This window comes from Pituophis catenifer, unplaced genomic scaffold (assembly GCF_029215685.1).
Source record: "Pituophis catenifer annectens isolate HBS135680 unplaced genomic scaffold, rPitCat1.0.hap2 SCAF_6, whole genome shotgun sequence".
Classification (NCBI taxonomy): Eukaryota; Metazoa; Chordata; class Lepidosauria; order Squamata; family Colubridae; genus Pituophis; species Pituophis catenifer.
Window position 1 is genome coordinate 49,746,707 of NW_027256886.1, and position 13,070 is coordinate 49,759,776.

Genomic DNA, 13,070 nt, shown 5'->3' on the forward strand with positions numbered 1-13,070 from the left:
GGTGTCAAATTTGCAATGTCACGTGATGTATCATGAATTTTCCTCCCCTTCGCTAAACTGGGGGTGGGCGTGTCCAGCACATGACGCATCCAGCCCATGGGCCACCAGTTTGACACCCCTGTATTAAGAGATCTTTCTAGGTGGAAGTAGTAATTAGTGCTACTCCCAGTATAATAGCTCCTTTGCCTTCAAAAAGAAGAAGAGTATTGTTTGCAGGATGAGGGAGATGTTCCTGTAGAAGTGACAAATCCCTTGGTGATGAATTCACATCAACTTACAGTCATCACACCTTTATCTCTTCTCATCTTGATTACTACAATGTGATCTACATGGGGGCTGCCCTTGAAAAATGTTTGGAAACTTCAATTGTTCAGAATGTAGTGCAAGCTGTGCTGGTTTCAAGAAGGCTTCTGGGTGCTGATTATCATCTTTTAAACCATATGTGGTACACGATGGGTATGTTCTGAATGCCCTTAGTGCAGTGTCTTCCCTGGTGCAGTGCAGTGTTTTTAATTGTATTTATTGTTTTGTATTATTAGCTGCCTACAATTATTTGCTTGAAGTGGTAGTGGGGTTATATAAATTTCCTATGTAAGTGAATTAGTACATGCTATGCGGGTGGCTTAAAAAGGGATTGGCTAAATTAATGCAAAACAGAATAATGAAGGGCTATGAGTCTTGAAAACTCAGTTTTACATTTTGGTTGGGGGCAGTATGTTTCCAAATACTTTTTTGCAGGAGGACATTATTGAGAAAAAAAGTAAATCTAGCACTCACGTTGATAGGCCTGCTCTAGACTATACTATACTAAAGTATGGCCTGATCTAACAGGCTTATTTTCATGTTCTTATTGTAGCCACATAACTACTGAGCCATATTATGCTTAAATTTAGCTTTCTTGTCCAAACCAGTCAATGGTTTTAACAGTTCAGTATCAATAGTTTGTTTCTTGCTCAACTGATTGAGGGAAGCCTCCCTATGTCAGAGACTTTTCTGTAATTGTGTGTCATTGGTAAGTCTCAGATTCATACAGTGTTAACTAATGTATCGTGCAAGCATGCCATTAAGTAATTCTAAGGTGATGCTTATCTTTATTAGGGATGGAGAATAGTGGTAATTCAAAGTCATGGGCAAACTAGTGAGATTAAAGAGAAACATATTATTTTTGAAAGGATAGATGTATAGGTACCTTTTACAGTTGCTTTTTCATTCATATTTGTAGCTCAGGATTGAGATGAGTGGTCCTTTGTGCTCTGAGCTTGGTTGTATTTATTTTATTTTTATTAATTTATATCCTGCTTTATTATTTTAACAAATAACTCAAGGCAGTGAACACATACAAGCCACCTTATTCCTCCTATTTTCCCACAACAACAACCCTATGAGGAGAGTTGGGCTGAGAATGATTATTTCAAGGTCACCCAACTGGCTTTCATGGCTAAAGTATGTCTGTAATCTTGTTGCTGGTATCCTTAAGACTTATATTGACTATTTTCCTATGACTATCATTAAGTGTTGTACCTTATGATTCTTGACGAATGTATCTTTTCTTTTATGTACTCTGAGAGCGTATGCACCAAGACAAATTCCTTGTGTCCAATCATACTTCGCCAATAAAGGATTCTATTCTATTCTATTCTATTCTATTCTATTCTATTCTATTCTATTCTATTCTATTCTATTCTATTCTATTCTATTCTATTCTATTCTATTCTATCCTATCCTATCCTATCCTATCCTATCCTTATCCTTATCCTTATCCTTATCCTTATCCTTATCCTTACCCTTACCCTTACCCTTACCCTTACCCTTACCCTTACCCTTACCCTTACCCTTATCCTTATTCTAAGGTAGGACTAGAACTCCCAGTTTCTAGCCTGTGCCTTAATCACTAGACCAAACTGGCTTTCTATTTATTCAAAGGCCCAAATAGATAACATCATCTGTGCACTGATATGCTATATCAATGATAGCACCGATGATGTTATCTAGTTTGGGAAATTAAACATCTGCATAAATACAACCAAGCTCAGAGAGTATCAGGGATCCCTCATTTCAACCCAGAGCTACAAATATTCTCCTTCATTGGTACAACTGTTATCTTTTGACTATCCCCTATTTCATTTTCCAGAAATTCTGTACTTAATATTTCTTCTTCTTTTCTCTCCATATGTTTTCTTTTTATGCGTGCCTATCCTTTTATCAGCTGTACCATAAGCCTGTCAGCATTTATTTCTCTGTTAATTTTCATTTTTTTCATTATGCACATTCTGTATGCCACCATCTGTTAACTTTTCATGGGGTGCTCAGCTTGGTTTTCTATGTTGGTATCATTCTTTCATTTCTATTTAACTGAGTATATGAATTGAACTTAGAACTTTGCCCCTTGCTAGAAATGTAAAATATAAGCCATTACAGAATACAGTTAGGTCTGTGTTCTGATATAAACTTGTACATGGTAATTCATTAATGAAAACACGGTTATCTTTTGTCAGCTGCTTAATTTAATCAGAGGTCTACAGTTTTTATAGTCTTTTAAAACTCAGGGTTGCCAACACCCTGTCCTTCCACTTATCACTGGTATCATATTTTGACTCAATATAATATTAGTGAACTCTCTTTGCTTCCTTTTTTAGCACCAATGGAATAGGTAGGGATCGTTGCTGATTGAATGCTGCATGGCCTAAGAAGTCATTGTCAACTTCTGTTGTCCCACAGTGAGAAGAATTTACTGGATTATAAACCTGAGAATTTGGAGCAAAGCTGCATATATTTATTGAATTTCTGAAGTATCCTTAGACAAAATCAAAAGTACTCCATATCTGAAGCTGCCCTTTCTAGCTCCTTGGTTCTATTCTATACTAAGGTTTCCATAAGAACATGATTTCATAGCAGTCAAACTAATGAAGTGCTTATTTTCCTGTCTGTTTTATACCACCAAGGTTGGCAGAAAAGCAGCAGTTTGTCTTGCTTAGCAGAGAGAGATTGTGCAACAATAACAATGCTAAAAAATGAGCAGATTAAAATATTTCCAAATACAAACTGATGAAGTCTTGACCCATGACACAGCAGATTTAACTGTGATTTTTAAAAAAGTGTGGATAATTGATGTGCCAATACCAGGAGACAATAGAGTAGAAGACAAAGAATTGGAGACAATCACAAAGTATTAAGATCTGAAAATCAAAATTAAAAGATTATGGCATATACCGGGTCTGATGGTTCCTGTTGTTAGCAGGACACTAGCTGCCATGTCAAAAAATCATGGCTGGCACTTAGAAAATATACACATTAGCAACATTTCCATCTGTCAATTACAAAGGCCATGCTGCTTGGATCCGCACATGTACTACGCAGATACATTGCGATATCCTAGCTTCTTGGGAAGAACTCGATGCCTATGAAGGCTAACACAGCTAAACACAACCTGGCAGTTGTGATTTCATATTTTTATGTATATAATCATTTATTAGATTTATATGCTGCCTAACTCTTGCTGACTTTGACTGCTCACAGCAATTAAATTATAATAAAAATCAGGAAACATAAAAAGTAAAAATAAAAGATGACAAGTGCAATAAAGTGAGGGGGTCTCACTGATCCTTGCTGAAGGCCCGATTGAAAGACTAGGTGTACATGATTCACCAACACCAGCAGAGTGAGGACCATCCAGATCTCAAGAGCAGATACTATTACAGAGCAGGTACATTCTGGGATCCTGAGAGATTGATTGTTTAATCCAAGGAATCCAGAGCATGCCAGCTCTTTAGTATCGAATTGGACAGGAAACATATGGGACCTTAGGAAACCAGGCTCTATATAATTTAGGGTTTTATAGGTAATAACCAGAATTTTGACTTCCATCCAGAAGCGAACTGGCAACTAGTACCGCATGTGAAGCAGTGGTCCCTCCTTCAAAATATCAATTGATGTATTAATTTCCTTCTGGGGCCCTCTAATGAGCAACCTTCAAAGACATATTTTCAGATTTTTTTTTATTAGAGTTGTAAATAAAGTTTCTCACAGGAAGGATTCTTATAATCAATTTCAAAGTGTTAATTCAAGTCCATATGAACACTTAATACTTCTAAAACTTTTTAAGATCAATATTTTAATTACTCTTTTGCTGTATAATCCATTTTTTTTTAATTCTACAAAACCTTACACTCATACTTAAGTTTTTTTTCTTAAAGGATTAAGGAAAAAAATCACCCAGTGAACATAATAAAACTTGCAGATCTAAAGGTTCTCAATCTTTAAAAAAACAATAAAAAAGTAAAATACGAAGTGATTAAGAAGTGAGGTTCAATCAAACTTTCAGTCTATAAAGCCTACATTGATGGGTATGAGTTCAGCAAACTCTTGCAAATCTCACCTGCTTGGAAACTGATTGCAAATAACTCATAAAAACCAGCTGTCCAGAGCACTTACGGATAATCTCAGAATCTCATCTTTTTCCAGAAAGATTTTGGCAGTTCAGATCCACCCAACAGTTGCCATTTTCAGTTATAATGTCTTCCAGTCTTCAGACATCAGTTCATCATTTCCTCACTGGAAATCAAACTATAATGCAGTTTTAGATTAGTAAAGTGTGTTTCTTTATAATTTAGAAGTAAGCATTAGCATGGCTTTATTATATAAATGAAAAACAAAAAGGTTACATTACATTTTAGCAAACAAATTGAAGACAGTTGTATAACAGGATAAACCCCTCCATCTTGTTAATGTAAACATGCATGCTGCTTTCTTAGCTCTACATTACATGACTCCTTAATTAAAGTAAGTGTTTTTTCTAGATTTAAGTGTGATTATGAAGCACTTATCACATGTGGTTGGCATTAATTAGAATTTAAAGCTGTGCTTGGTAATTATCTGCATATTGTGGCAGTTCAGCAGAGGATGCAACATCTAGCAGCATAATTTGTAAGAAGTTCCTCTGAAAAGCCTCCATTATAGTGCCATTGGCATAGTATTTATGCATATGGCACAGTACATATGGTGAAAGCCCTATAGGAAGCCGAAGTATAGATTCACAGCTTCATATATAAGTAGTTTCTATCTTACAACTGGTCACTTAACAATCATTCAAAATTATGATAGAGTCCCCAAAGGCTACCTATGATCCGGTTTCAAAGTTACGGTGGCTGCAGCACCCAGCAATCATTTGCCCTTACGACCAACCATAGGGATACTGCAGCACTCACTCACACACACACCCTTAGAGTTGCCATGCAACTTGCTGGGCTTTTTGTAATTTATTCTTCTAGTTCAGGGGTGTCAAACTGGCGGCCCGTGGGCCAGATGCATCATGCTCAGGCCACGCCCACCCCAGCTCTGCAAATGGGAAAAACGTCCCAAAATGTCACATGATGGCAAAGTGACATGGCGATTTTGACACCTGTGTTTTAGTTTGTGACTCTGCTGTTAGCAAAACCTCCACTTGAATCCAACTAAGTAAGAAAATATTAAATCCCAGGAGCAATGTTATACATAGCTATAATTCTGAAATTATTTAGCTTGATGTGATATGGCATCCTACTCAATATGATTTAGCTTTACCATGAACCATGTTACTATGGGTTGATTAATATATCATAGTTTTAAAGTCCTGAGTTAGCATTATATATAACTGTGGTTAGTCTACATATTAGGATATTGGACACATTTTGACTATTAACCACAAGATAACAAGCATATAAATTTGATAAATAAAATAAAGGAAATAAACAATTCTAAACTGTTACAAACTTAACATTTATTTTTATATGTGAAGCAAAAATAAAATACACAAAAGTAACAGAATCATAAAACAAAAAGGGTTTATAAGACTAAAGATCTGACAAAATTTTAGCATTTAAATAATCAAAGACAGTTGAAGAAATTTATGTGCTGTCCTTGGTTCTCTCTGAGCTTGGTTGTTTTGTTGCAGACATTTCATTAGCCAACTAAGTAGCATCCTCAGTGCTAGAAGGGAGTGGGGTTTGCTCACTGTGTATATACAAGTGGCTTGCTCTTTCACTGTTGGGAGTGTTCTTGGTAGTTCTTTGACTAGACTGTTGTTTACCATTTTGATTGTTTGATAGTTCCTTGAGTTCCACAATATCCCAATTCAGGAATTACCAACTCAGATAATTTGGAGAAAAGGTTTTTTGAATGAAATATTTTATTTACCTGAATTTCTTCTATCACAAAGCAAATATGTGTTTCTTGTAGCTACACTTATATTATTTCAAACTATATGGATAGTTTTAACTATAATAAAATCATTTACCATTATAAGATTGAAATTCTGTTCTGTAAATTAATCCACGGAATGGAGAAATAAGTTTAAAAGTTAAATGTATTAGTTTTTGCAAATTCTTTGGTTTTCAGTTAAACAAAAACTTAGTTGCTTTTAGTTTTTGATTTAATGAATGGTTATAATTAAGTAGTTTTCAGATGTGTCAGGGTTCCGACGGATGCCCTAATTAAATCATGAATCTCGAGCCAAGCTTCTAAAGAAATCCAGTTATTTATTAGGAGCTTCATGTCGGCACATTCCCAAGTGAAGCCAGCTCTGATCCTACGTAATATACGCTCCAATTATGACCCTGTTTCCCTCCCCCCCAAGGAGTCAATCACATTTGCCAATGGAGCAATTTCACGGGTTGTAGAGGTCACTCCCCTTCAGCTGCTGTAGGTGACCCTGGGATACAGCCTTGAGAGAGATAAGCATGGAATGTGCATCTGTCTTTGGCTACTGTGGCATTTTGCCGGTTTCCCATCCCCCCTGGCCTATGGCAACTCGAGAGCAGGCCAGGATGCTTTGCGAGTTTGACAAGATGTTCATTTGACAACAAACAAATATATGTCTGTGAGACCATTGTAGAGCTAATTAAGCAAGTACATTTTTCTGAGGGCTCACATATGGAATTAATACAATCCCTCAGATATGGTTAGAAAAACTAATAAGATAGTGATGCCATAGGAAATCATTCATTACATCCATCATAATATATACTCTATATATGCTAACATACAACACTGACTGTATGCTAAAATGTCGATTTATAAGATAAAATGATCACTTGCTTGGGCAAGAAACTGGATGAATATTCAAAATGGATAAAGAATATGCCCATTGTCTACCAGAACATGTCCATACTGACCACGGGGTTAACCTGCTTGAAAAACAAAAAGACCAAGACAGGTTTTTCAATCAGTGACAGAACTTGAATTTGTCAGCAAATATGATTTTGATAAATTCATTGGAACTAATTGGGACACTGGTCTGTTATATTATAGATGTTGACAAACCATTTCATAAACAGTGGTAAACTTGTGTTCGTTATAATAATAGGCTATTGCTGTGAATGCATATGGATGCCGTAGACTATCTTGCAACTAGTAATAATTCTTGTATTTTATAATCTGATGGATTCATTTCTTTTTGAAGAATGTCTATGCCTACTTGTGTAGATTTGTTAGTGATTTGGTTCACATATCAAACATAATGTGTTTTGCTTTTAACTTAGCTGTTGTGTGTAGTCAGACATTATGGTTTCAAATTCATAGCTTAGTATGATTATATGCATAATTGTTCAAGTTATATTTAAAAATTCTTATTTCTTGGATAATTTATTTTTCAGATTCAAAGCCAATTATAGTATCTTACTTTTTCATTTCTTTTTTCTGTTCATAATTTTAAACATCAGTTGGAACAAATGGAACTTGAAGTGCGTGAAATCCCTCCACAGAGCCGAGCCATGTACAGCAGTAGAATGAAGAGCTACAAGCAAGAAATGGAAAAACTTGACACAGATTTTGTGAGTTAATTTATCTATGGAATTTTGAAAGAGGATTCATGAAGTATCTGTTATATAAGCTTCACTTATAGCATCATCATTCTTCACTCTATAACCTTTGACTGCTTCACGTATGATAGAAACACAAAAAATAATAATTACATTAATTAAATTATTTATTGAATTTTATTGTAGATCTATTTTTGCCTAGGATCAGAAGTTTCCTCATATAAATATAAATACAACCTTATGATTTTTTTTTACATAACTTGTTCATATGCACTATTATTAATAATGGGTGTATAGATTACAGAAATACTCAGCTGTCAGGGTTCCAACTGATGCCCTAATGAAATCATGAGACACAAGCCAAGCTTCAAAAGAAATCCAGTCATTTATTAGGAGCTTCATGTCGGCACGAACCAAGTGAAGCCAACTCTGGCCTCACTTAATTCGTGCCTTGGCTCTGACCCTATTTCCCCCAACTTGAGAGCAGGTCAGGAATGCTTCGCGAGTTTACATTAGCATTATATTTGAGCCAATTACCCACTTTTCTATCTTTATTATTTTAGGAAAGTAATTATTATTTAGGAACATAATAAGTGAACCTTGCTTGTATACTGGTCTCTTCCCTGGGTTTTGCGTGATTTTTTTAATACAGTACAGAACTATTATTCTTAATGGTATAATTAAATATAGCTTTCAAAAATCTATTTAATAAAAAATAAGAACCTAAATAAAAATCTTATTTATTAGATAATGGAGATAATTTATATTTAAATTAACACTTCATATTTTATAGCCTATAAAATTAAATAAAAGCTATTTCATCAAGCATTCAATAATTTTATTTAACCAAACATTTGTCTACTTGGCTGGTGGGAATCAATCAGTTTCCATCAGCCAAGCTTTCAATTAAGCTTCCTATTTCTCAAACTGTGCTAATGAAGTAACTGATACAACATTGAGGCTGAAACATGACAAGGGATGTTATCCACTTCTACATTTAGGAGACTGAAGCAACAGTGTTTTATGGAATCTCCATTCTTTCAAGATTGCAACTGCATTTCAGGATGCATTTCAAGAGAATTCATTTGTCAGTTCCAAATGTAATTTTAAGCATACAGCCAATACCAAAGTCTAAGATCTAAGCAAAATATAATTTTAAATAGTACAAGTAATCATTTGAGTTACAAGTAGCTTTTCCGGATTGCTTCTATAATATTCTGAAACTTAAGTTGTGAATAACTGTAGAGATTTTTGTTATCCAAAAATATGAAGAAAACTCTAAAGTTGGATTTCAGAAATATGATTGTGACTTGCAATATGAATCATAAATGTGGTACAGTAAATGAAGGCAGCCACAACGATATAGAGCTATATATAAAAGGCTATACAGTATTTGTGACATCATAATTTATAAAAAAGGAAAGAGAAGAGGAACTAGCAAACTAGTCTGGTCTCTGACTGGGTAGATCCAGCGAGAGTGACGGAGGCAGGTCTTGAGACTGTTATCTGGGATGAGTTTGATCCTGTGACCCCAGATGACGTGGACAGGATTCTGGGTAGATTGAACGCGACCACATGTTTGTTGGACCCGTGTCCCTCCTGGTTAGTGCTGGCTTCCCGGGAGGTGACGTGAGGCTGGCTCCAGGGGATTATAAATGCTTCATTGGGTGAGGATGTCTTCCCCGCCGCCCTTAAGGAGGCGGTGGTGAGGCCCCTCTTCAAGAAGCCTTCCCTGGACCCGGCAATATTGGCTAATTATCGTCCAGTCTCCAACCTTCGTTTTGTGGCGAAGGTTGTTGAGAGTGTGGTTGCGGGACAGCTTCCCCAGTACCTGGATGAAGCGTCGTATCTGAATCCGTTCCAGTCGGGTTTCAGGCCTGGATACAGCACGGAAACGGCATTGGTCGCGTTGGTTGATGATCTCTGGAGGGCTTGGGACAGGGGCTGCTCCTCTGTCCTGGTCCTGTTAAACCTCTCAGCGGCTTTTGATACCATCAACCATGGTATCATGCTGCACCGGTTGGAAGAGTTGGGGGTGGGAGGCACCGTACTAAGGTGGTTCTCCTCCTTTCTCTCCGACCGGTCGCAGTCTGTGTTGACAGGGGGGCAGAGGTCGACCCCGAGGCCCCTCATATGTGGGGTGCCGCAGGGATCGGTCCTCTCGCCCCTTTTGTTCAACATTTATGTAAAGCCGCTGGGCGAGATCATCCGTGGTTTTGGGGTGAAGTACCATCAGTACGCGGATGACACCCAGCTGTACATCTCCACCCCGGACCACCCCAACGATGCCCTTGAAGTGATGTCCCAGTGCCTGGAGGCCGTACGGATCTGGATGGGGAGGAACAGGCTCAGGCTCAACCCATCCAAGACCGAGTGGCTGTGGTTTCCGACGTCCCGATATAGTCAGCTAGCGCCATCGCTGACTATTGGGGGCGAATCATTGGCCCCCACGGATAGGGCAACTGGCGCAGAGTGTGGCCGCGCGGGTGGTGATGGGAGCGACATGGAGTTCCCATGTGACACCTCTCCTGCGCAAGCTGCACTGGCTCCCGGTGGTCTTCCGAGTGCGCTTCAAGGTTCTGGTTATCACCTTTAAAGCGCTCCATGGCTTAGGACCTGGTTATTTACGGGACCGCCTGCTACCACCAATAGCCTCCCACCGGCCAGTACGCTCCCATAGAGAGGGGCTCCTCCGGGTGCCGTCGGCCAAACAATGTCGGCTGTCGGCCCCTAGGGGGAGAGCCTTCTCTGTGGGGGCACCTACGATTTGGAACGAGCTCCCCCCGGAGATACGTAGGATCCCGGATCTGCGCACCTTCCGCCGCGCGCTTAAGACTTTTCTATTTTATCAAGCTGGCCTGGCCTAAATCTTCCCCCTTTTTAAATGTGGAAATTTTAAATTTTTAAATTTTAAATTCGTCTTATTTATAGGGGTATGGGTAAGGCGTTTTAAATTGGGGAGCCATTTTAGATTTAATTCTGTTTTAAACGTATTTTAATTGTTTATATTGTATGTTTTTTAATTTTGGCTGTTCACCGCCCCAAGTCCTTCGGGAGAGGGGGCGGTATAAAAATCTAATAAATAAATAAATAAATAAAATAAATAGCAAACAACATTTTGATAGTGTTCAGAAAATGAATAGTAATTAATGCAGAGATATTCTTGTAATCTTAGAACTCTGAGTCATTTGAGTAAGCCGGACAAAGATATTTCAATCAGATTAAAGAAAGGGCTGCTTTATACTGTGTGCACTTCTAGAATTACTATTGCATGATTTACTTATTACCAATGGGGGTGATTTCAGATGTCACTAGAGAGGACAAAAATACCAATAGCTACTACAGAATGATATTGATTGTTGCTTGGGCATACAGAGAAGGATGGAGTCAGATTCACAGACTGTTTATGGGCTTTCTGTTGTGGACAATGTAGGCCTTGGCATAATCTGTCATGGCTGTTTTTATGTTTTTAATTTTGGGTATTATCCTGTCTTTTGTTTTAGAAAGTGATTTTAGTCATTACTATTATTGCCTGGAGAAAAAAATAATCAGATTCAAGAGAGCTATGCCGTAGTTTGTAATTTATCAATGTCTAGTTTATACAGGTAAAAGGATTACATATTCTAATACTTTTCTTAATTCAGATCTTCTGCCACTGTGCTTGGCTGAAATTTCCTCCTAGGAGAGATAAAACTCAGGTGTTAAATTTTGTTATCTATTACTTTTTTCGTGCACTTACAGCAAGAGCCAGTTACATAGAACAATGTAACATTTTTCCTGTCTTAATATACCATTCACTTTGTTCAAAGTGTGGTTAAATATTTATACCGACAGTCTTGACCAATTATTGTCATTTAGTTTAACATGGTATAGTATGTCTCATACCTGTTTTTTAGATTTGCCATGTATTCCAGGCTTCTACTGTAACACTAGCAAGATGTGAATGTTACAATAATCATTCAAACAAGTCACTTATTTATGATTACATAAAATCATACTGGAAAACAGCCAGTTAGTCCAATTTCTATGCAATATAACTAACCATTTGAATTATGAAATCACAAATGGTCCTCAGTAAGACAGTGTAGGTGATCTGTAATTGTACTTACAAGAGGCATCATATGGCTTAATACAGTGGTAGGTTTCTACCGGTTCGTTCCAGTTGGGGCGAACTGGTAGTGGCGGTGGTGAGGGGCTCCAGGCATGCGGAGAAGGTTCTGCGCATGCACAGAACCACCGTGAGCGACCAAAGCGAGTTCCGAACTGGTAGCAAAGTTAAGTAGAACCCACTACTGGCTTAATAGCCATGTTAATTTTATAAAACAAAGCAAGCACAAAAGAGAATACACAGATAGTCCTTGATATACGAACACAATTGAGCCCAAAATTTCCATTACTAAGCAAGATGAATGTTCAGTGAGTTTTGTACCATTTTATGACCTTACTTGCTTTATTTGACTTATTTACTTGACATATTTACTTATTATTGAATGAATAACTGCAGTTGTTGAGTTAGTAATATGGTTGTTAAGGGAATCTGGCTTCCCCATTGACTTTGCTTGTGAGAAAATGGCAAAAAGTGATCACATGACTGCAACTGTCATAAATACGCGTCAGTTGCCAAGCTGAAACTGTCGTGTGAAAAACAATTGCAAACCATTTTTTTCAGTGCCTTTGTAACTTCAAACAATCATAACTGAATGTTGTAAGTCAAAGACTATCTGTATTCGGCTATATGTTTAAAACCCTGTATGTAAGTTTTATTGTAAATTCTTATATTCTATGTTGAAAGAACAATAAAAACAGTTTTATTGATATTATTTTGCTTCATCTTTTTAGACTTTTGAGAAGTATCTTAACAAGTTGATACTGACAGGTTTATCAGGATTGACAGGATTTACTGAAGGTATTATACAATTTGTGAGTTTATAGTTAAGCACATTTTTAAAGTGTCAGTTTTAAACAGCAGGAAAAGTTAACAAATTTTCTGTATATAGTTAGCTCTATCTTGTGGTCAAACATGGAATTGCAGTATGTGATTATGTTGACAGAAAAAAATAGCTAAGTAATCTTAAAACCAATATTAACAGCCAGGAGTTACTCTGGTAAGAGCATTCTTTTCCTTCCTGCCCTTTCCCCGAAAATCCAGTATTCCTGATTTTCAGAAGCCAGACATTTTAAGAAGCAGTAACACACACACACATACACATATTTTTGACTAATTGCAATGGTTTATCAAGTTTTCTAAGTATAACTCTTTACACTTTAATTCTTTGT

The 13,070-nt window shown here is 37.2% G+C and overlaps 1 protein-coding gene across 3 annotated transcripts in view; it reads left to right on the forward strand.

The window, feature by feature from the left end:
- VTI1A (vesicle transport through interaction with t-SNAREs 1A) overlaps positions 1 to 13,070 on the forward strand; it is a 283,339-nt gene that overhangs the window by 4,389 nt on the left and 265,880 nt on the right. For all 3 annotated transcript variants that reach the window (XM_070945215.1, XM_070945213.1, XM_070945214.1), the window contains exon 3: positions 7,695 to 7,805. In XM_070945215.1, coding sequence (XP_070801316.1) covers positions 7,695 to 7,805 — 111 coding nt within the window. The remainder of the gene's footprint in view (positions 1 to 7,694; positions 7,806 to 13,070) is intronic.